The following is a 25317-nucleotide window of genomic DNA, read 5'->3' as shown; positions in this document are numbered from 1 at the left end:
CGCAAAAAACTACCTGTGCAAATGCGGCAGATGTGTCACTCATGACACTGAAGTGATACTTTTGTTGGAGACAATGATACTTTCTCTCATTTCAGCTGCAGAGAGGAGTGAGGAGGAAAAGGGACATTGATGGGAGAACACAAGCCAAATACATCAGTCTGACTCACACAAAGTGTGACGGGGAAGCCACATTAATGATCTCCATTCGTTGTCCACCCCTTCTTTTACAATTGCTCCCCAGCTTTTACTCAAAGCAGCAAACTCTCTTTGTCGCTCTGTTCTCTCTAATGTTTTGCATATTCTCATTATTCACAATTTCCACCCCCACCCTTTTCCCTCTATCTTTGTCACCTGCCTGCTTCTCCATTTATCCCTTACATCCCATTATGACTCTCCCTCTGTCTCCGATTTTTTTTCTGTCTCTCCGGTGCAGGTGTTCGACAGTCACACTGTCGTCATATGGCTCTTGTTCTATTTTAATCTGACTCTTCCGTTCATGAACAGACACCCACAAGCTCTCACCATTCTCCAGGCTCCATCTCATTCTTTATTCCCTCTTTTTTCTCCTCCCTTGGGTCTTTCTGGTCTGTCTATCAAATCTATCTATCCATGGGATTGTTTGGAGTGACTCAGGAATAATGCCTGGACTTTTTAATGCACACTCAGACAATGTAGAAGTTGTTGCTGAATAGGACACTGTAGGTGTAGATGATAATCAAATTAGCTTTAAAACAGATGTCACTTGCACCTTTGGGATTTAAAGAGACTGGCTTTTAAACTCCACGTCTTGGCTGACAGTTTGTTCTAAACAAATCCATCTGAAATGATGTTGCACTTTAATTTAGAGGTACATTCCCACTCATTTGCTGCAGTGTTTTCTCTAAGGCATTTTAATGGTTTACAGGTAGACGTTGACTTGAACTTTTATCCAAATCCATGACCTGAGTTATCTTTCTGCTAAAACCTGCTCCAAGCTTAACCATCAAACCAAAGACAAACAAAAATGAATTTTTATTTTTTATTTTTAACAATGACTTGTGACATTTCAGGGACGGATTATGCTGTCCAACTGACTGAAGTGTCAGATAAAAAAAAAAAAAAAAAAATCGCTTTTCTGTGACATTTTAAAGGGCACTGACAAAATAAATTAGGAGGACTTTTGGTCGAGTATTAAAGAAAACGCCATGTCACGTTGGAATGTCTTTCATGAAATTTCAGCATTTTGGTCCGTTAAGTTGACTTTGCTATGACTAAAAGACTTGATTTACAATACCATAGCAATCTGTTCTCATTGCCTCAGTCCATTTAAGTCGAGCTTCAGCCAAAAGAAGATACCAGCATTTCTTTATCATGTTGATATATGGCTTCTTCCTGCATTTGTGGATGGTACAGTGAACTGTGTTCAAAGACAAAATCATGTCATGTCTCATGACATCATGAGACTCTGCATCTCTATGATTCTATTTTGAAGCCCAATCATGTTAATGATCTGTTGCCAATTAGGCCATTTAGCTGCAAAATGTTGCTCCAACTTCTTTTTGGTACCACTCTCCTAACCTTTCGGAGACGTATTCTTGCTATCACATTCAAGATGAGCTAATGTTTTAAATGAAACAGAAAAATTTAATATAATTATTGATAAAACATTGTTTTTGCTAATTTGTATCTGCATTTTACACAGCAACCCAATATTTTTGGAAATGGGGCTTTTTGAGTGCTTTTTAGTTTAATCTGTTTTTTGGTTGTGGTTTTTTTTTGTTGCTTTTGTACACCTTAAGTGCTTACAGCAACTGGTTGCAGGAATCAGTTGTGTTTGAAAGTAGTTGCAGAGTTAAAAAAAATCTGAGCATCTGAGTTCACTGAATTCATCTTATGTCACATTTCTAAGCAAGACATGCAGGACTTCAAAGCATTTAAAAGACACCCAAGGGATTTGCTTGGCAACAAGTAAATTAGTCTCTTTTGAGGTGGCCTTTAACTTTGAAGTGGCATGACTACGTGTAAAACTGATGTAATTAGGAATAAAAAATCTAGCGAGTAATAAAAATCAAAGGCTTTTACGGTGGTAACACAGAACTGAAAGAGCATATTAATACTCACAGTGGTTAGGGACATTTATAATGTCATATCTTTACAAATAGGGTTACAAAGTCTTTATATTGCAAGTTACTGCATCCAAAAGGCAGCCACTGAGCTTTAGAAGGCATTAACATATTCACCATAACTTGCCAGCAATAATTACTGTTCTCTGTGCCACAGAGAAATCTGGAGACAGATCAACATCATCACACTTCTGCTGAATTTAACATTGCTGTAATTATTGCCCTCTTTTTCAAGCAGACCAGTAATTTTCAGCCAAATCTTAGCTAGCTGCCAGGAGATCAGTGACACAAATATTCCCTCCCTCCATGTCATGCTTTAGCAACCAACAGCTCTCGGAGCTCTTCTTCTTTGGACAAGAAACAGAAAATCAGGAATCCCTTTCTCTATCCGTTCCATGTGTGTGTTCACATTTTCAAACACTTTTTATTTGAACCATGGAGCCTTTCACCCGACTCCCGGCTTCTGTTGAGCACATCAGTGAGTGAACGGCTCGTCTATGCGAGCTCCAACTTCAAAGTGTACACCTGGGGCAGCTGCCGCACATGAATGCAGCAAATTAAAAATGAAAATGTATTAAACCGAATTATAAACACGATGTGATTAGTTCACCCAATTCACACGTACACACACACACACACACGCAAACATGCACAGGTGGAAGCCAACTAATCCAATTTTAATTACTGAAAAGCCATGAATCAAATACAAACATACACACTTTAAGATTCAAAACATTCAAACACACACTGTGCATGAGAAGAAACTTCTAGCATGTTCTGCTAACTTGCACCCGTAGGCCTTGTGTGTGTACTGCATGTATGTCAGTGTGCGCGCGCTCTGACTGAGTGTGTGAGCATTATGCCATTGTTTAGCAGTAGAATAAATTTCCTGTTAAAAATTCCAGGATGGGCTCCACTCTGGGAGCTTCCCTGTTTATCTGCATGTGCTTGTGCGTATTCCTGAACACATGCAAAAATGCACACACAAAAATATGGTTTCACTGGGCAGTACAATGCTTCTGTCTCCCTAAGTTACCCTTAAGTCTCCTTGACATTTCACTCACCTCTCCTTTTCCTCTCTCCCTCACCCCCATTCCTTCCATGCCTCCCCCTCCATCGTTACTTCTACTGGGTCAGTCCTTGTACACACTTCTCTCCGTTCCCATGACCTCCTTTCCTCCTCCTGTGTCTCTCACCTATAAAAAAAAAAAAAAAAAAAGGCCACCTTGACCTACAGCACACGGTCCTAAAGGGCGGCGCCTCAAATCCTGGCTTATGTGAGCTTAAATTTATACTATTGTACTTTCATTCAGCATTTGCCCCTTAAAACATTACTTTGAAAAATATGATACACAAAATCGTGAAATTACACATAGAAGACATAAAACAATACTTTTAATATGAATGTTTAACTTGAGACTGTGAGGATGTGTTTATTCTCATTCTATTCGGAAGAGCGTGCTTGCGGGCTATGCTCCTGTGTTTTATCTAGAATGCTCCTGGATGAATGTGTAGTGTTATGGACTACACTAATGACTGAGAGTTAGATGGACTCATGGTGAGAGGAGGTGTGAACATCTTAGAAGTGAGAATGGGTAAGTAGTAAACCGGGGTGCCGGCTCTGAGGGCATAATTTTTCATCTGTCATCATTTTTCAGGGAGTAAAAATATCAACACTTTTCTCCCATGCAATTAGTCATTTTAAACACCTAACTTTTTAAGGGGTGAAACAGATGCAGAGTCGTAGATTTTCATGTGCAGCCGACGTAAACGTGGATTTATTGTTTGAGGCAGTAAACTGCAGAGATCGTTTTAGGTTTGGTAATGTTCAGCACAGAGCGCGTGGACTTAATAAACTCTTTCTGAATCTTTCCTGGTGTGACATTATCAGTACAGACAGGAGGGAAATTAATAATCTTTTATCTTCAGTGTTTTTGATACATGTACCATTGATCTACTATACTGTCTCTCTTCCATTCATCATGATTCTTTTTTATTGTCTGAATAAAATCTCTTTTCTTGTTATAAGTGGTATGAAAGGCAGCAAACATCCTGGGGGCTAACAAGCATGTTGACAGATACACTGACACCTCGAGAGGCTAGAAAACACTCAGGCAATCACTTCATGTATCTCGTAGTCGACCGACTGAGCCTTTACCTCAAGCTAAAACAAATGATTACCCACTGACAAATTTCGAAGCAGTCATATGAAATATTTTGTGGATCCAGCTGATGATAGGACACAGTGGTGTTGTTGTTTTTCTTAATACAAGTACAAATGTAATATCAATAACTATTCTTTTTGCCACTTTTTGCAGTAGAAATAATTTAGGAATATGTAACTGACACACAGGTAATTAATGCCATGAGCCTAATGTTGTGAAGATTTGCTTCTGAAACATCAGGACATGGATTTGGGACATCTGGGAGAGTCCTGCAGTGTCTGACACCTGGACCTACCCAACCTAGTTATACATTCACTTATAATGTCAGATACTAGTAATGCCTTCCCGATATACAGTAGACATTGCAACTTTTGTGACTAGCCCTCTTGAAATGTACTCATGGGAGTTTCCTACAAAAGTGCAAAATTAATCTAAATGAGTCTCAAAGTAATTTTACTAAGCTTTGCGCTCATCAATTCACTGCATGTTGCAGCACTATTTGCTGCAGATTAAAAGCATGGCTTAACGTTTGCGCTTTACATCGCAGCTGTGCGCAGGACGCACATGATGTTTTAGGTTTGTTTTATGCATGTTCTGTTTTAGTGGACGAAATATAGCCCAGATGTCATGTTGTGTTTTATGGTATACCAGAATGTTTTATCCTCTTTATGGTGTGATATCCAGTGGTTGAGTAGAGCATGAAACTATTTTGTAGTCTGACTTCTTTTTCATCGGGCTGCCGAGTTGAGAATAAAAACTCTGCTCCACTGCATTGTGAATATATTATAGAAGAAAAAAAAAAATGAATGAAGAAATGAAAAAAGAATATTGCCTCAAATTTGTTGGCCACTTTTTTGCTTGAGTAAACTCACCGATAGATATATTTACAATTATACGAATGACCAATTCATGTTAGTCCAATCAAATTCTAAATAGGGTTTAACGATAAGAAATGTTGATTCTGGATCAGCCAACTGACCCTGAAAAACTAAAGTGATTGAAAGAGAGTTGGGGGGGAGGGAAAAACCTCCTAAAATAAACAGCCTTGCAGGTCACACAAAGGTTAAATACAGCTTCTTCCTACCGTGATGTGACGTGACCGTGGTGTAGATAGTGTGATGTTCTCCCCTTCCCTTTAACAAATACACTGGCTATAACACCTATGCTGTTGTAGTGTTGTAAATGTTATATATTTTTTAGAGTATTATACTCTTGTCAAAACATAGGTCTGAACAACTAAAAACAGAGAAAATGCTGAAAAATGACACAAATACAAAAACTACACCACAGCACATTTTGTTATTATAGTGCACTGCCGGCACCGCCGGCACTGGCAGAACAGACAAACAGCCTGAGTTAGATGGAAAGGATCGTACACTGTTTCAGTTGGCAAAGATCATGATTGAGGAAAATAATTAAAACCCCGATAGCATGAACATAATATGGAACAAGCCCAGCAACAGTAATTGGAAGCTGGCAAGATGAGTCTCTTAATTGAAGAAGGTTAATTTGTTGCCACTCTGGTCTTTGGATATGTGAACAATAACTGTTACATCTGAAAAGGAAGATGGCTCAAAGATAAATAAATAGACTTACACTTTGTTCTTGAGGCAGGTTTTTTTTCTTCTTTTTCCTTACTTTGAGAGGATCTTGTTTTACCAGCATTGTTTCTACTGTCAATTGCTCATCTTGGTGAGTTACTAATTTAGGCAAATAATTACTGCTCAGCACTTAGCACTTTGCATATTTGTGTATTTTTTGGTTTCTGCCACAGTCGAAGACAAAATCAAGCCCTAAACTGTGTGTAGCTGAGAATTTGTTTATCTTTGTTTCCACATTGGGATGTGCATGCAACCTGTCAAGCTTTTTTTTTTCTTTATCATTTAAAAAAAAATAAAAAATCATTCATGCTTTTATCTCATCATGTCAGGTCACTGGCATTGGCTTATTTTTCTGCCTCAGTCAGTCAACAATGACCTGGCAGCAGCTGCTGCAGGGACGCTACTGCCAGGCTTTTGACAAATGCTCTCGCAGGTTCAGTGTCGCCCTGTGATTGTCCTCTTTTTATTGGCTTCAATGAAGTACAGATGTGATTTCAAAATCTATTTTATTTTTCCACAAGGTACCGTGGTCAGGGTCGGACATCATTGTCACTGAGTTACTGAATCCACACGTGTTCTAGAGGCTAAAGTCCAACTTTAAAAAAGCGATCAGGGGATAACACCCTTCTAGATGCTGTTGTCTAATCATAAAGATTTGTGTATTAAAAGATTTTTAAAAAATATATGGTTTTATACATATCATGTTTATTCTATTATATGGACATTTTATTTGATGCTTTAGCATAGGACACTGCTACACAGATTCCATTTGTACAAACACTGCTACAAAGTTCATTATATTTGTCATGATGAGTAATGCCAGTAATAGCTGCAGTTGTGCAGACAAATCTCTCCTCAGTCGGATTCCAACTTTACTGTTTACATGGACCCTGAATAAAGTAATCAGAGAAGTTGTGTGTTTAAATGTATTTTTTAATTTTATTGATCAAATGAATGTAAATTGATTCAGTTGATTCACTGGGATCCTTTTTATGTTCCTGCTGTTCTCCCTAATTAAGCATCAATCTCAGCGGCTCATACAACAGGGGCAAAGTGCTAGAGGATCTTTACAGCTTACCAAAAACAGTGCACTTTGTGCTCCTTCACACAGAGAAATCCTGTGGCAGGAATGGTACCAAAAAGCAACATGTGCATGAAAATTTGTGCATCTTCAAACACTCATTTCTGTATCTTTGAAAGTACAATTATGCATCCCAAGTTATGAAAATGTACGCTTTTGTTCTGGTAACCATTGTAAACAGTCAATTTTGAATCACCAGTTTAGTTAAGATACATCTTTTGGATTGTGGGAGGAAGCAGGGGTACCTGGAGAAAAAAAACACAGAGGCACAGGAAGAATATGCATTCTCCACACAGAAAGACCCCAGCCAAGATTTGAACCCTTCTTGTTGCAAGATGACATAATGTAAGCAAACACTCCACTGTTCAACATACACCTAACTATAGTTTAGCCTAACTATGAGCCTATGCTTAAGGTTATCGAAGGTACAATTATGTGCACTTAGTTAACAATGAGGACTTTTGTACCTTTAAAATAAAACAAAGTTACAGAGAATATAAACCTCAGGGTGATTTCTGAGAACTGCCCCTTTAGGTACAGAAATGCAACCCCGATTTCCCTCTGCGAAACACCACGAGGTAGTGGATGAAGGTCTGCAACAAAGACTGGTAGTAAGGTGTTGAACAGAAACAACATTTGCAAATGACACAAGAGCAATCATTGAAACTGTATTTCTTAATGGAGCGGTATGGTCTCTGGGCCCTCTCGCCACCTAATGTGACCTCCCCCAGTGAAACACCTTGACATAAAAAAACATAATTATTCTAACCAGGGAGGAATTATTAAAGTGTTAACAAGGTTTTATTTTCCTATTGATGAGATTATCGAAAGGTTTACATAACCCCTCTCAATTGAATGGAGCCAGACCTGACCAGTTTGTTCTAGCTGACATGGTTTCATGACTCATCTTTATCCTGATTGTGTTATTATTTTGATTATCAGTGGATATTAGGGTCCATATAAATATATACATAAATATATATATATGTATACATATAACTAGTGATGCAAATCTCTTGCTGCTGTTGTGGCACCTTCTGTGAAAGGGTGAAAATAACGATGAAGAAAAGGGAGGAGTAAAAAGAACTAAGAGGGCAGAAATAGAGGTGCCGGGCGTGGAGAGGAGAATGGAGTCATGGGAGGTTGTAGAGGGAGAAGATATGATGAAGATATGAGAAGAGGAAGAGGACGGGACAGCAAGACCTTTTACTAATGAGGCTAACTGTGCGCTGACAGTGGGACACCAGATACTCAATCAATGCTTGCCCCAGAGGTCTCCCTCTCTCCCACACACAAACGCACACTAGCCTGAAAACGTGCATGCTGCATGGGGCCATAACTCTATCTAAAGGATTCCTGCCAAAGATCCACAGTCAGAGAAGACTGGACAGGAAGCCTGCTGCAGCGGAACATAAACGACCGATGGAACACCAGCTCACGCATGTGCACATATACACACACATACAATATAGATCGCATATGTCAGATGATATATGGTCTGACGATGATGCAGTAAAGAGGAGGAACAGTTTATGTGAAGAAAATGCAAAAAAGCCTCAGCACTATGTTACTGCCACAAAGCGAGGTGGTGAAATTGGGCATTTGTTAAATTGTGTCAAAACCAGGAATTTGCTCTGTTACACGTTAGGTTCAGAGTGGATAGAAAGGAAGATAGGCTTGACAATCTGTAAAGCTGGTATTTAAATGTGTTCTGCTGACTAAACGGAAAAGAGATGTAATCTATCAAATGAAAATGAATTAGATTAGGCAGTCTACACACACTTGCATGCGTTTCTGAAACACACACACCAGCACACACAGTTGAGTTCCACTCAGCTGATTGCACTGGAACTGATTGATACGTGGTCTATTGATATATATAGATTGCGCCACTTCACAATAACACACAACCAAAAATACACACAATTGTTTCCAGATGCAAACTTGGTGATACAGTAGACTAATATCAATATTCTTTGGATCTTGCACAGGGCTTCCTCACCAGGGACTTGCAACAGTCTACTTTGAATGTCAAAATTAAACACATCTGCAACATGTATATCTACAAGTGTGAGCATATTTGTTACAGTGATATTGAAACAAGTGAAGTGAAGTGAAGTTCAGGGATGCAGAATTATCGTTTGAGCTTGTCACAGTTGAACAGTTTTTGCAGACATGAGTTAGACAAACATTTTAGAAAGCCAAACATTTACACCTATGTGATCCATACATTTCCAAACACTTCTGACATTTGAAATGTTGGAAAGAGGCCATTCCTTATCCAAAGCACTCAGCAGCTGAAATGGTATTTTCACAAATTTGACAGTGCTGACACAGAGGGTACCGTCCCTGCTGCTATGAAACCATCATGGTTTGTGAGTTTTTGTGTTCTGGTTTTCAACTTTCAACTACGCTCTGGCATCTTTTGCTACTGCAGTGCTTTATGTTTCCTTCTAAATGAAGTCATGGCTGCCCTCATCTGCCTGCCTCCTGTTTGTGAGCCTGCATTTGGGTAATCAACCATCATCAATTTGTGACAAATGTTTCACCTCGTTAACTGCTCTAGCACTAAGAAATTAAGACTAAACTGCAGATGCGGGTGTGTTGCATTTCACAAAACTAGAACTGCACTGACTCTCTCTCTCTAAGTGTGCATGTGTGTGTGGTCGGACAAAGTCAAACACAAAGATTATTGCCAGGCCATTAATTCTCGTCCACAAACATACTCACACACTCTCAAGGTCAACCATTTGAACTCTGTTATCATCGCGGTGTTACTTAATTCCAGCTTAGGTTATGTGTGTGTGTGTAAGTAACTCTCATGTTTGCACGATATATACTTTCTGCTCGCTGGGGAGAAAGTGTTTGAAAAGCAACGACAAAACAGATTACACATGGGTCAAAGGTGTAGATTATATGCGCTATATTTATGTGAGGGTAACACGTGCCATTATTCACCCCCCCCACACACACACAAAAGAACACATGCATATTTTGAAACAATAAGTCTTATGGAAATTATTTAAAAAATATTAGAAAGAAAGTAATAGCACAGAATGGGAGGATATTCACTGCACCAAGACATATTCATATACTAGCAAAGCATGGTTTGACACTCGAGTGTCCCTTAACTCTTTCGGTGCCATAGACGTCAATTTAAAAAAAAACGCTGACTGCCAAAGACGTCTATAGACGTCAATTGCGTTTTTAACGGAGCGGGCTGGGGGACAATCTAGCGGAGTTTGTCACTAAATCTTAGGTTTGTAAACACTAAACAGAGAATATACTGGCAAAATTACCCGCAAGGTGGCAGCAGTGCCACTTTGCACAAAAAAAGAAAAAGCGTGTTTTCTCCGTTTTTTGGGTCAAACAGCTGTTTTTGGTGAAACCAACCTATGTTCTACTGTCTATTACTAAAGGACTGAAAATGGTAGAAACAAACTTTTTTTTCCTGATGAAAGAAGAGAGTCTACTCTTTCGTTTGGTAATTTCGGTGTGTACATAGTCATAAGACACACTTTTCTGTGGGTCTTGGAAAATCAGTCAAAATACTGTAAAACACTTGGCAGTATGGGTGTCTCTGAACTGAAAATGGCTGGCAGCCAATGAGTTAACTTCAACAGTAATAAATTGACCAATAATAGTGATGGAGGTCAATAAGTGTTGACACAGCGACAGGAGCAGAGAGCATTATGGGAACAACTGAAAGTGAGGGGCTGAGTAGGAGAAGGCATGGAAAGGCTGAACACGAAAAGAGAAGCAGGTGGGGAGCATTAGGAGGAAACATGAAACAGACAAGGTGAAAACGGGTGGGGGTGAAATGATTGATGGACAGCAGACCACAGGAGAAGAAAAAAATAAACGAGAAAACAATGGATGGGTGAATAAGAGAGAGTATGTGGGCATCAGTGAAGTAAAAAGAACAACAGGAGACAAGGAGGCACTGGTGGGAAAATAAGACTGGTATATATGGAGGTTTCAAGTGAAAAGAAAGAGACTGTCTAAGTTGGTAGGGTGTTCTTTGGTGTCAACGTTGACTTTAGATGGGTCTTATTTTTCTGAAATTTCTGCATAAGGAGGTAGTGTTGGATTAAGGGGCAGAACTTTCCACCTGCTGACAGTTTTTTCACATTGTTTCACCACAGTTCCTAGAGAGTCTCGTGTGACTCCACAGTTGTTTCTGTTTCACTTCTACTTGCTGTTTTGTTGAGTTTAGACAAAACACGCCTTACTAGTTGGATCGGGAAAAAAATAAATCCATACACCCTGTTACAGTGTTGTTCCCGAAGTGTTTTTTTCTAAAAAAAAAAAACAAAAAAACAAAAACAAAGAAACATTAAAGGAGAAGTTAGTTTTTTTTTTAAACCTGGACCTTATTTCCGATGCACCTATATGCGGATCTAAATATCGTCCGAAGGACGCCGACTTTCACCAAACTGTTATCGGTGAGGAGATGAATGTATTTTAACGTATCTTCTCCTTTAAAAGAGTATTTGTGCTACAGTTTGACACCAAGGGGTCCAACGGGAAAAAGTGAGAGCAAAACCACTTAAACGACAGAAATAAATCTGGAAACATCCATTTTCTTTACAAATGGTTTCAGTGTTGCAACTATGAATTAACGGACTCCTCAAAGTGCTCCACAATACTCCACAATTCAAGAAAGTTTTTAATCTTGCTTGAGGTAATTTTTATCTTTTTTAAAAGAGGTAATGACCTCTTTCATATATTTTTGCATCTTTATAGGATGAAAAAAAGATGTCCTAATTAGCATACGTCCTGTTCCTCTTCGTAATTCACACATGCCAAACGAAGAAGGCTCGGCTCCACATCGCTGTGCTCTTACAGCAAGCCGGTATCATGGAATCAGCTGGGTGACGATGGTACCACCGGTTTGGGTGGTGAGGTCAGCAATTCCAGCTTTATGTGTGTGAGCACACATGAGGTGGGATTATTTTGCCTCTGTATTCTCACACATGACCTGATGCACAACGAAGGTGCATCAGTACTGGCTGGAAAAGCCATGTGTCAAAGATACTACTGTGAACTTTTTGCAAGTAAGCTCTGACAACGAAAACTGACGCTAATCATATCACTCTTAAGCTGTTCTTTGTTCCAGAGAGGAAATGTTGCCAAGACGAGTTAACCTGAAAGAACACTATCATTTACATCATTGAAATAAATTTCTGAAGACTTTTCCCTATGTTGTTGTATCGTCTTCTTCCTCGCGTTGTATCCAGTTATCAAACACAAGGCCTTATATGACACCAACACAAAGCAGTTTACCGAATCCAAACGAGTACCTGTTTTCCCATGTATTAATATTCTTAGAATTTACTTCAAATTTGCTTGACATTTATATGGAAATAAAGCTTACAGGATATTAGGGACCGAAGACAACAGTATTGGGGTGTGAGGTAAGCTCAGGGCTGTATTTAGTCCTGGTTATATATAACCATAATAAGTCTATGTAAAGTAAATGCAATTAGACAAGGTTAGTTGGCAGAAATCACAGAATTTTTTTCCCCCCTGACATTTTCTAAACAAAATATCTAATATGTTTGAGCAAATGGAGACACTTTAAGCGACAAAATTAGACTTTACCAGAACACTATGACCCACTCCTTATCTCATGAGGTAAGCAGCTAGAGACTACAGAAGCTGCAACTCACAAATCCCCCAAATCTTAATCTGGCAGACGAGTTGAGCTGTGGGCAATGCAGGAGCCAGGTTGTTACAGGATGATGAATTCTTGGAAAAGCCCTCGGTACATATGGTAGCTGACATTGTTATGATATATGAAGTGCAACACTAGATTTTGTCTGAGTATCATTATGATCTCAAACTGTACTGCACACGAAAGATAAAGGTACATAAATAAACTATGACCATAGGCACCAAAAGGGGATATAGTTACCAATCAAGCACCTTAAAAGTCAGGTCATATTGGAGGATTAGCTGTTTTTGTAAAGGATGCAGTTATTGTCACAATAAAGCGTAAAAATGAACACAGACATCATTTTATATGATTTACCTCCACAGGATACTAACTGGAGGTGTCTACAATTTATGTCATTAGATTAAATATCTCCTCTGGATAAAGATACAGAGGACTGAAAAGATGAAGTGTGTGTTGGGGCATTCCTCCTGCATTCCAGCTGGCACTTGATAGACTGCCATGGGAACAGGGAGCACCTGTTGATCTGTTTATACTTCTGTCAGTCCCTCAATCAATCCCCTTCACCAGTCTGAAAATTGATCCACATCCACTCCCCCGTTGCTCTTTGTCTGTTTATCTGCAATCTGTCACTGCTTCATCATGTCTTACCCCTCTATCTATATAAGTACATTTGATACAATTGGCATCTGCACATGTTTCTTACCTTAAAGGAGAATCATCCAAAAGCACCAAGAAGACGGGGGAAGCATAAATTGGAGAGAAAAAGAAAAAAAGACTATTGTTAGGACAGAAATAGTTTTCATAATATGTGTAAGTCGGAATTTTTATGACATAATGCTCCAACATTTTCCGCCTCTATAGTGAGACGAGAGCTTTAAACCTCTGCCTGTAACTGACAGATTTTTCTAGAAAAAAAAGAAATATTACGTAAACATTACAATGTGTAAATCATGGCGTTCCACCCAAACTCTTGCTTGGGTTAAAGGTCAAAAGTGAAAGAGCAGCTGATGAAGAGGTCACAGTGTCATCACACACACTTCCACAATGGAGGGAAAGCCGCCCATATCCCACTGACCTAAAGGCACACACGAATATACCACATAAGCACATATGCTAACACACAAACAGTGTGTTTAAACAGCTGTATGATAATTACTCTCCGCTTGAGTATGTGATTAGGTGGTAATTATCATTATCAAGCCAAACGTGGACACATAATTCTTAAATTCACAGCTTTGCATTTGTGTGCGTGGGCGTATACGAAGCATATCTTTGTGTTTTTGAATGAGTAATGTGCACAGGTATACATTCAATTGCATTCGTATGCATGAATTTCAGCAGCTCTCTTCTGTAAATGTGTGTGCGCATGAGTTGCTTCTAACTTTTTTAATAAGTTTTGAATGTCTGTAGCGTCATTATCTGAAGTCTGTCTTGCGTGTACACAAGTGAGTGTGTGTGGGTGTGTGTGTGTGTGCACTTCTCTACAAAAAACTCAATATGGCAGGGTCAGCTCTGCAGAAAATGCTCCATTGAACAGCGATTGCATTCTTCTGCCAAGGACTCTCTGCTTGACTCTTGCCTTTTCAATGGAGCTTTACGTAAAACTGCTGAGCCCACACACAAACATGCTGCACGCGTGCACGCGCACAAGCACGCAAATACACAACTGCGGAACAAAGGATAAAGGAAGAGACTCGGAGCAAGAGAGGAGGAGGTGTGACTAATCTTCTCTTCCTCTGTTTGGAAAGACTGAAGGAGATGAGCGAGGGATGTAAAATCATTTTGACGGGGAGGATTAAGACACTCACACATGCAAGCGCACACACGCACACAAACACACACACCGAAAGGTATGCTCACTTTCTCACACCCAGACAAGCCAGTATCTCTCACACTGATAAACACACTTACAATTTCATAGGAACAAGCACATACAGGTACATACTTGGCTCTCACTTGTGCCTCCAAAAGCAAGCCAAGCCTAACACTCCTACACACTGATATGTTCACAAGTTCCTACTTCAACACATATACAAACGACCCCTTTAGAAATAACACATCTACACTCTTGAACTGATGCTGCAGGATTATATTTACATTTTTGTTGGTGGAATTTAGATTTTTCTTCCCCTTATGATGCAGTATGTCACGCCGTCTTCATTTACCCTTCTAAGGATAACATCCTTACAGTCTCTATGTCATTCAGTTTTCATGTTTTCATGACTGGTGTGGCATGTGATCAAAATGATCCAATTCACACGCTGAACCAGTTAAAGTGAGCAGATTCAAACCCTAAATCAAACTACAGAGAGCAGCCACAGTGCTGGGTTTGTTTGGCCGACAGAAGCAGCTTTTTCATTCAAACTGCTGATGGTGCAAGCTTCCCTAAATGGCTCAGTTTGAGTAAAAGCCTGGAAAAGTCAGGTTGAGCTTTTTTTTTTTTTTTTTTTAAAACCAGAAAAATGATGCAATTATGGATGAAGAAAAAGCACAAAAAATTTAACTTTCCATTTTGTTCGAATTTTTTATAATTTGAACACCAGTATCACTGCACCCCAAATTCAATGTTTTACATGGCTGCACCACAGCAGACATTCTGACTTGAAGAAAAAGAACAGGTGTTAATACCATTAATGATCTCTTAAACTTTGACAATCCCTGAGTCTGCAAGTCCACAGGGTCGTTTGAATTCAGATGGTTTGACAGTGAGCCAACAGACACAAGAACTAAACCCTGAAAGTTACGCAGCTACGTGGAATTTGAAATTATTTCAATTATTTAGACCTGTGGCTTTCCCACTGCTGCATGTCAAGATGTCTCAAATAAAAAAGGTCTACAATAAAAAAATCTATTTTTGACAAATGTCTCATTATTTCATGCAGACTTTTAAAGTTTAAACTGACATTCCGCGGGTTGATCTACGCAGCTTGGATGTGTCAAGATTGACCAACTGCTGGGCCAGACAGAAATTAGGACACGAGTATATTCACCAAAGATTATTAACACCCGTGCTCACAGACACACACCCTTGCATCTTGTCCATCTCTCAGTGCCACAGAAACAGGACTGTTGCCAGGATACAGAGGCTGTGAGTCTGATTCTTGTCAGATCAGTCAGGAAGAGAAATAAAACTTTCTGATCAAGCTGTCACTTTCTAGTCCCTGTGAAACCTCTCCTGATCCATCTTTCATTCTGTGTGTGCATTTGTGTTTTTTTCAGTGTTTGCCTCCAAGTCTTCATGTGTGTTTAAGCACATTTGATGCCTCCCTCTGCCTCAAATTTGTGAAACACAGTTATTAGCGTTTACTCCATGTTCACTGGTACTGTGCAACATAATTATGTTGACATTTACTAGTTAACAGTTATTCAAAAAATGTTTTGAATTATTCCTTTTGTGTGGCTGTGTGTTTTTAGATGGAAAAGAGCTGAACTCTTGAAGCGTCCATCATTATGTGTGAGATTTGTGTTGGAACTGCACACTGAAGTGATAATGAACAGGGAAATTCAATATATGCATGTAAAAAATTAGGGTTGTTTTTGGCTTGTTACAAACAAAGATACGCATGTGGATTTTAGGGCAAGATCAATCCGATGCAAGACATTATAAAGCCCGGCTTCAGCACACAACCTTTTTCACAGCCATTTCAGATAGTATTTCTATCAGGCCTCATCTCTAAGCTCCCCCATATAAATTACGGTGATCATTTTGGAGCTTTGTTGGATGGACCTGACTTGACCTGCAGAGATGGTGGAAAACGAAAGAGAGAGTGGAGTGAAAAAAAAAAATTAGAATGAAAGACGAGGTCTGGTGTTCTCATCTGTGAATATGATACAAGAACATTCATTTCAAGAGGAGAAAACAATACATTCACATATCCGATCAGGTGTATTATGTGCTTCACAGATTCATGGGCACACACAGACAGATAGTGCTTCAAAAGACTTTTTTTTTTCTGCTGTGGTGGAAAAATCTGTAGATGTTCTAATTGGATTTTTTTTTTTTTTTTTATTGCTCATTCTTGGAAGAGTACTTTTGATTAACATAAAGTGACTTTTGCCACACAGTTGTAAAGTATGTAGAACACACTGTCATTGTAACTCTTTGCATTTTTTTCAACAAGAGATATATCATCCCTGTTTGTATTTTGATGCCGGTGGGAAAAAACAGCACCTTTTAGAAGGTTTTCTGTTTTTATTTTTTCTCCTTCTTTTTACAAAAGCTGAGTTTGTCACACGAAACTCCAGAATAACAAAGCTTCCTTTTGTACGGAACCAGCAGGGGGTTTTCTTAAACCTGCTCTGCAGGCTGTTTTAAGGCATTCCTCCAAACACCTCAGATATATTGTGTGAATTTAAAACAGAAATGAAAAGATGTTCGCCTTTAAATGGGATCAGTGGAGGGACGAGATCAGAATGCTTCAAACAGATTCCAAAGAGTTGGCTTAGTTTGCGTAGAAAAAAAAAACTACTTTCAACCTATAGTGGAAACAGGGCTCAATACAGCGCCGCCTCTCTGATCTCAGGGTTACTGTGACTCACAGATCAGTGTAGTTCACTCCACTTATAGGGAGCTGCTACTAATCTGTTACAGCCACACAACCCCCACTCCCTTTTAGCTCTATGTGTGAAGGAGGCAGTGGCACAGAAGGCAAAATTAGGATCTGCAGCACAAGCGCAGGAATAATCATTTACATAATAGCTGTATCCATCAGAACGCTCGTCTAAAAGGAAGAGGGTGCTGATTAATTCCTCTCTATAGGCCTTGATTTCTTTTTGTTTGACTGACACTCACAAAAATACACACCTGGACTCACACACACTATTATGCAAAGTAAAATGTCATAATGACATCCATCATTCCACTACCCATTCCTTATATTTTTCATATTTTACTCCACTCCATTCTGTTCCCAAGGTGATGGCAAATTATATCTCTTAGTCGTTTCCACGGTTACTAAGAGATGGCTAACTGTAACAGGTGCCTTATATCTATGATAACCCCCATTCTCTACTCACTTTCTACTGGTGTTATTATTTTTTGAGGGAACAAAAATACAGTGCAAGTCACAATCATTACTTTCGTAAAGATTTTCAGCTTCCTTTTAAGAATTGTGACTAAGAATGCACTTAGGACATTTCACAGTGATGGGTGCTTCTTCGAGGACAATATTTGTAATGTTTTATAGTTTTCTGTGGAAAATCAAAATGGAAAATGTTTGATATGATATGAGTACACAGGAAGATCTCACTTGGTAAAATATCTAATTGACTTGTTAACCTACGTTCTAAAATTTTTTTTAAAGCTGCCGTCGGCAGGTTTTCAAAATTCCGAGTCTAAAGTCGGAAAATTCGAACTGATACAACTTTCAGGTCCCTCCCCCAACCTCTAACAAGCTCCGAATCGCCCCCCAAACCCCTCCCCCTCTGTGGACGAGGTTGTGCACATGAGTTCACACCAGTGTGAGCGCACACAAGCTGGGGCAGACTCACGCTCAGCAGCGTGTGCACAAGCTGTGATTGACAGGTAGGATTCCTCCACCCTAACTTGATTGGTTAAAAACAGCCGGGAGCGCTCGGTTTTTGCAAGCACGATTACAGGCTTCAGAGGGAGCTACAGATTTCGTTATTTTTCCTAAACAGCCTATTTAATATTCTACTTCCAGAATCCCATGACAGTTCAAGCTAATATGACTAAAAAAAAGTTGCCGACCGCAGCTTTAACATTGAAAGCAGATCCAATTAGCCCTCGTCAGGGATGTGCTATACTGCGATACCACAGTCAAAACAGTAACTAGTGCCTCATCTCATGGCATTTACCTGCATAATTCAGACCCTGGTTATCATAAAACCAATTTGCCCATCTGTTTTTCTTTTTTTTCCTTTCTGTGCAAGCTACAAGTGTGACTTATGTAGGTATGAGTAAAATGACTGACCTTTTCAATGGACAATGGATTAGAAAACCCGAAAAGTTACTGAAATCTCAATCATTTTCTCAGTACGCATAATACGGGCCTACGTGGAACCAAATTTTCTCACTTCACACTTCCGCTGCAGTATTTATAAACAAATGAACATGAAATAAGATTGTGGGGCCCAAAAGTTCTCTGGTTTTCATTTTTATCTGAGTAGCAGCATTGACCGATCACATTAAAGGACAAGACCGTTTTTTTTACATTGGGCCCTTGATTTCACATTATAACATGATGTTCTACTCACCCCTGCTTGTTGTTGGTAATTTGGAGCTGTTCCGAAGATATTCGAGAGGCGTCTGGCTGCTCTCTTGAGATATTCGGCCATGAAACGGTTTCCTATGGGCAATGTTATACAGGCACAAACTATGCTTTTTATAATTTATCAATTACTGTACACTAGCACTGATAACGTGGAGGTGCGTCGCTTACTTAAAAAAATCCGGGTTACTGTAATTTTGAATTTTTGTCGTAAAGTGGGTGTTACTGACGTCATCATCATGCTACTACCACAGACAGCCCACAGACAAACACACACAGACTTTACGACAAAAATTCAAAATTACAGTAACCCGGATTTTTTTAAGTAAGCGACGCACCTCCACGTTATCAGTGCTAGTGTACAGTAATTAATAAATTATAAACAGCATAGTTTGTGTCTGTATAACGTTGCCCATAGGAAACCGTTTCATGGCCGAATATCTCAAGAGAGCAGCCAGACGCCTCTCAAATATCTTCGGAACAGCTCCAAATTACCAACAATAAGCAGGGGTGAGTAGAACATCATGTTATAATGTGAACTCAAGGGCCCAATGTCGAAAAAAGGTCTTGTCCTTTAAGAAAAGTTTGGTCGCATGCAGGTCAACAGGTGTGTGGTTGTTTACAGCTATGGAGCATTAAAGAGCTGGAATCCATTGGATATTCATTATCTGAAAGTTTTCCTGTTCCTCCAAAAGGTTCAGTCAGTAGACAGATGCGATGGCACTAAAGTATCCTTGAGCTAATGAATATGACTAAACAGTATCTTTTCTAACTCTCACAAAGGCTGTTGTCTAATCAGTCATGGATATGTAAAGAGACAAATGGAGGAGATAAACAAAATGATCTGGTCATTAATAAGTCTTAAAATAAGAAAAATGCAAGTTCAGATGAACAACAACCCATGGAATTTTTATAAGTGTAATCATTTATTTCGCAAAAACTGAACCAATAAGGTTAAGCTTTTTATTCTGCAGTGTACTCCCTATTACAGTCCACCTCTGTTCCTCACTATAATCAGTGAGTAACTGTTCATATATGTGCAAACAAGTAAAAAGATGTAAAACAAGTAAAACGTAAAATCAACACAATGCCAAGGAGGAAAGACATCATCAGTTATTTTAGAGAAGCAATTGTTGCTGCTCATCAATGTAGGAAGGGTCCATCATTCTGCAGATAAAAAGATTATTCACAAGTGGAAATAATTCAAGACAGCGTTCAATCGTCAATCAAGCGTTCAGGACGTCTCAGCAACAACACCTCAAAGTCAGACTGTTCAATGTCTCAAAGAATTCACTAAAAAAAACTCCACCGGCCTCAATTAAATGCTAAAGTTCATGACAGTACAATTAGAAATAGACTGAACTGAAGTGCGATTTGTTTTGAGTAGTTGCCATTAGACCGAGTCTTCTCTCTAAACAGAACACTGCAGCACAGCTCAGGATTTTAGAGATGCATGCTATGAAAGAAAAAAAAAAGAAGAGTGGTCATTTTAAATTGCTGTGTACATGCTCCGCGTTCCTCTTCGTTCACTTGCAGCAAAGCAGAGATTTTCACTTGATTTGTGGCAATGCTGCATCTTCTGCAGGCAGGTTTTACCTTAATTACTTTGGTTTACTGCTTTGCTCTGTGACTGAGGCACTTTCTCCAGCTTGAACTCTGCTGCTGCTCTTCCTCCTACCAGAGGAGGAGGGGCCAAACCCAAGACGTCTGAATGTTGCTTGCGAAAAGTAGCCAAAAGGTTTTGCTTAGTGTACCATAGGTGTTGTTAATAAAAATATCAAGGGTTGAAACCAGATTTTCACAGTCCTCAAAGTTGGATTTTAGAGAAGGTATTAAAGCGAAACTGACAAAACTATTCCTAAAGCTACAGAAGCTCATTAATCTTTGTAAGAGTGCACAAGCATTTAACATGTTTCCTCTGCATTATGCAATAGAAGTGAAATAAAATGTGAGAAATTGTTTTTATTGGATTAAGCACAAGCAGAACATCCTCTACTGCAAGCTGTAACAAGAACACCATTTCTGGATATCACTCTGCTCTGTCATCTCTCTGTAGCATAATCAAATAAATCTAATGTGTGTGTGAGAGACTTTGCGTATGTGTGCAGAAACCACAGCTGAACTATGTAGTGGTTCTTGTGCATTGTCCATGGGTACATCTCGGCTACAACAAACAGCCCTGATGCTGTCCCTCCTTTCCATGCTTCTGTCCCTCTCTGCTGCTCTCATGCACCCACTCACAGCCACTCACACTGTTAGACAGAGATGAAGCAAAAGAAAACAAAGATTGAGAGGATGAGATGAGGAAAATAATAGCCACTGTCTCAGTTTGCTCACACGCTCACACATAGTTTCTGTCACAAAGGGCAATGTACCAGCTTGAACGTTTAATAATTCAAATGATATTACATAGGACACTGCTCTTCACTTCCTACCTTCCTCAAGAAAATGTCGCATGTATACGAATTTTAGAAAATTCTTGTGTGTTCTAAAAGCATATGCACAAAGACTGATCACTCTCCAAGGCCTACCTCAGGTAAAGTACACAGTTAATTGATGAATCTCTATTTCATGACTCTGCTTTTATAATATCTCTTCAGTATTTCTATTCAAGGTCTGGAAATGAAAGCAAGCAAAGACGGACTTTCGGTACTAATAAATGCACAAACAACTAAGTAAAAACTGACAACGAAAACATGGGGAGGAAGGAGAGACAAGCAGCATTGTAATTTTTCTGTGGGCCCTGTCAGATTTGCTTAGCCCGTTTCAACCATTCATTATCTCCTTGTTGGGTGGGGTTTGTCTCTACTGGTGGTGTATTTTTACGCCTATGTGCCTTCTGTTTGAGGAAGAATTCTGCTGATCTTGTCCCCACAATTTACTGCAGGCTGCATTTTTACATTCACTTTGATCATTGTCAGCATGTATCATTACAGAACAGTGAACAATCAGTGAACAATGTACCCTGAGGCTAGAGAACTATTAAGATTCTGACACCATAATTACAATGTAGTTTCTCATAAAACTCATGCCAACGTTTTCCCAAAAACTCCTGCATGGGTATTCAGTTTTAGCAACAGTTACATGCAAAGTTTCTGCACTAACCTTTGTCTAACTTCTGGTTTTTGGATGTGTGTGTGTGTGTGGGTGTGTGTGTGTGACTTGCATACCAACTTGGGGTGACAGATTTGGTTAAAATATAATATATTTGGCCAGAATTTAAATTCGCAATCTGAAACACAGCTCTAACTTTTTTACCGCCATGGCCTAGCATTTGGTGTCCAACAAGAGAAGAATGGAGAAAGCTCTTCATCAGGGATTACTTTAATCTCTATATATCTGAGATATTATATCTGGGAAGTCATCGGTCGGTCATGTGACTTTATTGTTTGATGGCTTAGACCAGAAACAGCTGGTGAGTCTCATCATTTTAATCTTTGCCATGACAGATGCGATTGAACACGGAAAGTTGTTTCCATTCCCCCTAATGACTATGAAGTCTTCATAGGCAAAAATTGATTTATTTATCTTTATTGAACTTATTTTTAGATTAGTTTACAGTGTAGCATTGATTTAAGCCAGCCAGTAGTTACAAACAGATCATATTTTATTACCTACTGATGTAGTAGAGACATGTGACTCACATGAAGGGGTGGACAAATATTTCATGTAATAAATTTTCATCTAAGTATCATCTAAAACCAAAACGCCCCAGACTAAATTGAGAAAATATATTTACAGCTTTACAGGTCTCTTGCAACATTTTAAAGAAATCTTTTTTTCTAAAATCTATGGTCCATTTAACAGCTTCTGAGGAGTACAAGGACCCCCAAAAGCAGTTAAATGAACCTCAGCGAAACCACATAATCTGTCTTTTTCACTTCTTCCCCAAACAGCTGCTTCTCACCATGATCGCACAGTGAAGAGTGATCGTGCTGAGATGCAGAATGAGATGGATACGGACAGCCAGGAGCACCAATATGAGGGCAGAGGTGGAAATATCTGGGAAGAGAGAATGAATGAAGAGATTGGCAGGTGCAGGGTTGATAACGTAAAGACATTGGTGGAGATCAAGCAGATCAGCGTTGTCGAAAAGAACCACAGATTTAATTTCCTGGTCAAATACGCAGAGACATTTAGTGGCAGAAGGCATGATGCCTCTAATATTGTTTTATCGGCCCTGATAACCGAAACAAACACAGCTCATCCCTCTAGACCCTCTTTGAGGCAGTCGTCTACACAAAGCCAAGCGCACAAATGCAGTGAATGCACACTGTACTCTCTCTCATACACAAACACGCGTAAGGACATCAAGGCTGTGCATCACTTACCCCTCTTTTCTAGTGCAAACTGACAATTTGGTTCTGTCATTTCCATGGTAACACAGAAAAAGATTGCTTGTGAAGGCACGTCGACATCTCTAAATATACTCACTGACATACACACAGACACCAACACACACAGTTGCTTCAGAGGACATTATATTGACTTATTTTGGCTTTTATTTCCTGGAGACTAAGCCTAACCTTTACTTTATTAAATCCAACCTTTAATTTAAACCTAAACCTTTAAACCTAAACATACGCCACAAACCAACTCTCCACCATAACATGAACTGATTTACATCACAAGGACTTTTTGTTCCCAATAGGTCATAGAGTCCCCACAATGTGACTGTGTAATCAGATTTATAGCTACACATCATGAATAGTACACACACACCCACACACACACACTGATGGAAAAAAGAAGTTTAGAGAAAGTCAAAAAGGACTCTCTACATTTTGTTATTCTTCTGTGTATGTATTTACTTCAGTTAAAGGTTGGGTAGGGGATCTTTTTCTGGAACATTTTTTTACATATTGCTTGAAATACTCTTCACACCCCCATTGCAACCAATTAATTAAAAGTTTTGACACAAATATGAAAAGTTTTAGTGGCCTCTAGAACGTACAATCTAGGAAAAACACTATCCAATCATACTGAACAGACCGTTAACAATGATTGGATTCTGATGCCGTCTATAAAACTGCAATCTGCTCCTCCCTCCCCCTCCTTCCCCCTGTGCACGTACCCTGCTCCGTGAACGAATTACGCGTCCAGAAGCTTGGCAGGAAGCTAAACTAGAGCCAGCTTGGCTAGCACCTAGCATTATTAAACGTATAGTTATCATATACTAAATACTAAATACGGCAACGATCGATGCTTGCTGTCAGAACAGCGCTCGTGCACCTTCGTGCTCGTTCATGTACTCTAGAGGCGTGCCTTCGGGGGGAAAGTGAAGAAAAGGGTTGGGACTTTTTACCTGTGTATTTTCTAAATGCAGCTTCGCTGGACTCCAAATCCAGGATCTCCTACCCTACCTTTAATGTGCGTGCATGTCTGTGAAAGGTAATTTTTTTTCTAGTTGGGAGCAGACAGTTATATATCTTGCAGTGGGTCATGTAGACCTTGCCTGTGGTCGCATAGTGTGACGTCTCACATGAGCAGCTGGCATAGTCTGCACGTGGACACTTAAGGTATTATTGTTCTTCAAAATCTGAGACACAAACCCACACTTGTAGAGACTAAGCAACTAAGCCTTGTGAAAATATGGCAATGTGATGAAATAAAACTGAGAGGGACGCAGAGAGAAAAGAGACCAAACCACCTCCTCATTTCCCCTTCCTCTCCCTTTCTTACTTTGTCCTCTGTGCGTTACCCTGACTCTCCTCTCTCCTTCCGTCTGACTTTCATTTTGCTTACTTGAATTAAACAGCTAATCTAATCCCTGAAGTAACGACATAACCTGTCTTCCCATTTCACTCTCATGCTCCTTCTGATCTCCTAACTGTATTGAATAGCAAAGCATAAGAGACAGATACCGATAAGTTCCTGAACATTTTAGTTACACTGTATGTGACCATTTTTTAGCAGGGGAAAGGAGGGTGATGTTTAAATGCTGTGAGAGAGGGCATGAGCTGTAAAGCAGCAATGCATCCAACTTTTAAACTGATGAGTGACAGACCAGGTTAAAAAGAAACTTATGCACCTCAGTACAGAGTAATGAATGCCCCAGAGGAAATTTACATTTCTACTTTCATTTCAGCCTCAAGTGCATAAAACGTGTATTAAATTATTCATTCTTACCAACCTCGTTCTTTTCTAACAGCTCTATAGAGGCTGAGAGCTTCTTGGTAACAAGTAAAAGGATAGATAATTGGAAAGATGAAGTAGTAAATTGGGGCAACTTTAATCCCTTAAGGATTACTCTTAACCGTCTGGGTTCTGGACATTATCTTTTTTTCTAGTCAGAAAGTTTTTCTTCCAAAGCATGAACACAGAATACAAACAAAACAATTTAAATAAAATCTAGTTGTCAAGTTGATGAGAAATGGTAAAATTGTTGCTCCTTTTCACGCATGTTTTTTTTTTTTTTCTAAACCGTTGCCATGAAGCGATCACCACTGGAAAATCGG

At 39.3% G+C, this 25317-nt stretch overlaps 1 protein-coding gene across 3 annotated transcripts in view; it reads right to left on the bottom strand.

Annotated features, from left to right (window-relative positions):
- pde2a (phosphodiesterase 2A) overlaps nt 1–25317 on the bottom strand; it is a 170490-nt gene that overhangs the window by 43442 nt on the left and 101731 nt on the right. Inside the window, exon 2 of one of the 3 annotated variants that reach the window (XM_075473633.1) lies at nt 3167–3298. The exons of the other annotated variants lie outside the window; for them this stretch is intronic. Coding sequence (XP_075329748.1) covers nt 3167–3205 — 39 coding nt within the window. The 5' untranslated portion in view covers nt 3206–3298. The remainder of the gene's footprint in view (nt 1–3166; nt 3299–25317) is intronic. 3 annotated transcript variants of the gene reach the window in all.

The sequence above is a fragment of the Odontesthes bonariensis genome, chromosome 9 (genome assembly GCF_027942865.1).
Source record: "Odontesthes bonariensis isolate fOdoBon6 chromosome 9, fOdoBon6.hap1, whole genome shotgun sequence".
Lineage (NCBI taxonomy): Eukaryota > Metazoa > Chordata > Actinopteri > Atheriniformes > Atherinopsidae > Odontesthes > Odontesthes bonariensis.
This window is presented reverse-complemented; position numbering and strand designations above follow the sequence as displayed.